The 3,682-nt window shown below is 47.8% G+C and overlaps 1 protein-coding gene across 1 annotated transcript; it reads left to right on the top strand.

Moving 5' to 3' along the window:
* Positions 1–771: 771 nt before the first annotated feature.
* LOC121855659 lies at positions 772–3,313 on the top strand. The gene is made up of 2 exons (XM_042350737.1): positions 772–781; positions 2,421–3,313. Exons 1-2 carry the CDS (start codon positions 772–774, stop codon positions 3,311–3,313), a joined length of 903 nt encoding a protein of 300 aa, XP_042206671.1.
* Positions 3,314–3,682: the final 369 nt, after the last annotated feature.

Raw genomic sequence — 3,682 nt, 5'->3', positions numbered from 1 at the left:
ATGCAACTCACTAACTTAAAAGTGTGGTTGTTGTGTTGGCGACAGCTTCTATACGTTAAACAAATTCACGCTTAGGTGGGCCATGGGCTGGCCATCCTCGTTACACAAGGGACAACCATTATTTATAGTAGTAGTAGTAGCAGTGGTATTAGTAGTAATAGCAGTAGGAATAATAATAATAGTAGTAGTAGTACTATTATTAGGAGGAGGAGTAATAGTAGAATTATTATTATTATTATTATTATTATTATTATTATTATTATTATTATTATTATTATTATTATTATTAATTACCAATATTTTCCTCCTGTAGGTACGTGAGAGCCAAGACATGGGAGGTGGCGACACGCACTGGGCCTCCCTGGCTACAGTAAGTTGTGCCTTCTTTATCTTCTGTTGTTCTTCCCTTCATCCCTCCTGTTCGTCTCTTACCACGTCAGCCATACTCTTCCCTTGGTGAAGTTATCCATCATGTCTTGTGATCTTCCTGTGATTGTCTTAGTCAGTTGATGTTATAATTTTTAATAACTAAGGTGTTTAACCACCGTGAGTACGATAACTTAGCCCCTTGAGTACAATGATAACGTCGAGTATATAAGTGATCGCGGGCCCTTCGTGCCCGGTGAAAGTTTGAACGCTCGTGCTTGGCTACCGCGCAACCGCTGTCCGGCTGACAGCGTACAGCGAATGAGGGTGCGCCAAGTCCGTAGACTTGCATCGTTTTCCGTAAATAAACTGGTTAATTAATGCCTTCATAAAGAAACCATCAACATGGGACCAGGTTTGTTCCACTCTACGATCTTTTTGCGATTTTTCCACCAAGTTCGATGAAGAACGATTGTGCCGTTTCAACTGCCCAGAACAGACAGACAGACAGACAAACAGACACACGGCTATTCCTATAGTATATTAGATATAAATAAAGACGTACAACTCTGACAAGAACATTAAGATATATTTGGTCCGTGTTTGTCCCTCTGGCGGTGGGATTTAAAAGCTCTTGATGATGTTGGCATTGCCTTAAAAACTTGTAGTCTGTTGTAGGTATTTATATATCGTCTTCTTTTACGAATAAATAAAGTTGTTGATTTTTTAGATAGTGGAAGAATTACTATTGAATGGGGTAGTTCATAGTCTGTTGAGAAGACATTAGGAGGTAGAGAGTTACAAAATTGATCTATAGAGGTAAAAGATATTGTTTCATAATAATCCATCCTCGAGACACTGTACCGACACCCACCCTCGAGACACTGTACCGACACCCACCCTCGAGACACTGTACCGACACCCACCCTCGAGACACTGTACCGACACCCACCCTCGAGACACTGTACCGACACCCACATAGTGCCTTGTCCAGTGACCTATTTATACACAGCGGCTGGGTAAGGGAAGCGCAACCTGCAACACTTTTGGTAGTAGAATTTTCGTCTCTCATGTTTACACGATTTTGTCCGGATATTCAGAGGTGAGTTTATGACGTCATTTAGAGTAATAAAAGGAAGAATGACACACACACACACACACACACACACACACACACACTAACACACACACCTCCAGCCTTAATGTTAGTGTACGTGTATTTACAGAACATTAATTATATTTGTAAACAGAGCCACCATAATGTTCAGGAACAACCAAGACCATCATTTCTACTTGACTTTCTGTTTGGTTTGCCACAAGCCATTTGCTAATTGGTTACTGCACTGTCCAACTCTGCTTGTAGGCGACCTGACCTGACCCCACACCTTGGATTACGGAGATATAATATAAATGCTCTTTGATGTGTCTAGGTTAAAGAACTGTATATATGGTACATTCATTACCCGGTATTTACTGGAGTTGTACCTTACGTTTCTGAAAAAGACTATGAAGGAGGAGGGAGGAAGAGATGGATGGAGAGAGGAAAGGAAGGAAGGAAGGGAGAGAGGGAAGGAAGTATGGGAGAGGGAGAAGGGAAGGAGAGAGGGAAGGAAGGAGGAAGAGAAGGATGGAGAGAGGGAAGGAAGGAAAGGAGAGAGGGAAGGAGGGATGGGAGGGGAGAGGGAAGGAGAAGGAGAGGGGAGAGAAAAGAGGAAGGAGGAGGGAGGAAGAGATAGATGGAGAGAGGGAAGGAAGAAAGGAAGGGAGAGAGGGAAGGAGCGATGGGAGGGAGGAGGAGGGATGGAGGGAGAGGGAGGAGGGAAGGAGGAGGAGGAGGAGGAGGGAGGAAGAGTTTCATCAGCTTCAAGTTGCCTGTAGCTCCCTTTACCTCTAGTCGATGTTCTTATGTTATTTTATTTCAAGTCTTTCATCTGGTCTTCTTGTATAGGATGAATGTGTCACAACGCTCTCTCTCTCTCTCTCTCTCTCTCTCACAGGCTCAGGCTCAGGCCCTTATCACTGCATCACTGCTCAGGCCCTTTCCACCTGCTCAGGCTCACTCAGCTCACTCAGGCCCTTGTCACACTGCTCAGGCCCTTATCACACTCGCTCAGTCCTTGTCACACTCAGGCCCTTGTCACAGGCTCAGGCCCCATCACACTCATCACAGGCCCTCACACCTGCTCAGGCCCTTGTCACACTGCTGGGCCCTTATCAGGCCCTTATCACAGCTCAGTCCCTTGTCACACCTGCTCAGGCCCTTGTCACACCTGCTCAGGCCCTCACACCTGCTCAGGCCCTTGTCACACTCTGCTCAGCCCTCACTCCTCAGGCCCTTATCACCTGCTCAGGCCCCTGTCACACTCTGCTCAGGCCCTATCACACCTGTTCAGGCCCTTGTTACACCTTGTCACTCACTCAGGCTCTTGTCACACCTGCTCAGGCCCTTATCACACTCGCTCAGGCCCCTGCCACTCAGGCTGCTCAGGCCCTTATCACCACTCAGGCCCTTATCACTCTCAGGCCCTTGTCACACCTGCTCAGGCCCCCATCACACTCTGCTCAGGCCCTTGCTCACACCTTCACCCCACACTCTCAGGCCCTCACTCACTCAGGCCCTTATCACTCGCTCAGGCCCTCACACCCTCAGGCAGCCCTACACCTGCTCAGGCCCTTGTCACTCACTCAGGCTCTTGTCACACTTCAGGTCACTCAGGCCCTTGTTGCTCAGGCCCTTATCACTCGCTCAGGTCACACCTGCTCAGGCCCTTGTTACACTCACTCAGGTCACTCACTCAGGTCACACTCCTCAGGCCCTTATCACTCAGGCTCTTATCACACCTGCTCAGTCCCTTGTCACACTCGCTCAGTCCCTTGTCACACTCGCTCAGGCCCTTATCACTCGCTCAGTCCCCTGGATGTGTCCCTGTTATATATATTCCAGTGACCCTCGAGTTTCAGGCCCTGAGAGAGGACACAGGGTCGTTAGCCTCAGTACTCAACGATGACTCTGTGTTCCCCCGGGTGTCGTGTCGTGGTGTGTGTGTGTGTGTGTGTGTGTGTGTGTGTGTGTACCTTGAGTTCCTCCCCCAGGTATAGTTTTGAGGGTGGCTGAGTGAAGGGTTCGTCTTGTGTGTGTATGTGTGAGAGAGAATGAGGAGGAGTGAGTGATTATGGGTCTCTCTCTCTCTCTCTCTCTCTCTCTCCAGTAACTGTCAAGCCTCAGTAATCAGGTCCCGAATAAGCTAGATAATTATACGGTTAGATTACACGGGTTGTAGCTGGCCGTGTGTTCCTTCCCGCCCTACACGTTACG

Source organism: Homarus americanus, unplaced genomic scaffold (assembly GCF_018991925.1).
Source record: "Homarus americanus isolate GMGI-L3 unplaced genomic scaffold, GMGI_Hamer_2.0 scaffold1438, whole genome shotgun sequence".
Classification (NCBI taxonomy): domain Eukaryota; kingdom Metazoa; phylum Arthropoda; class Malacostraca; order Decapoda; family Nephropidae; genus Homarus; species Homarus americanus.
The sequence above is the reverse complement of the archived record's forward strand: the minus strand, read 5'-3'. Positions and strand labels throughout refer to the sequence as shown.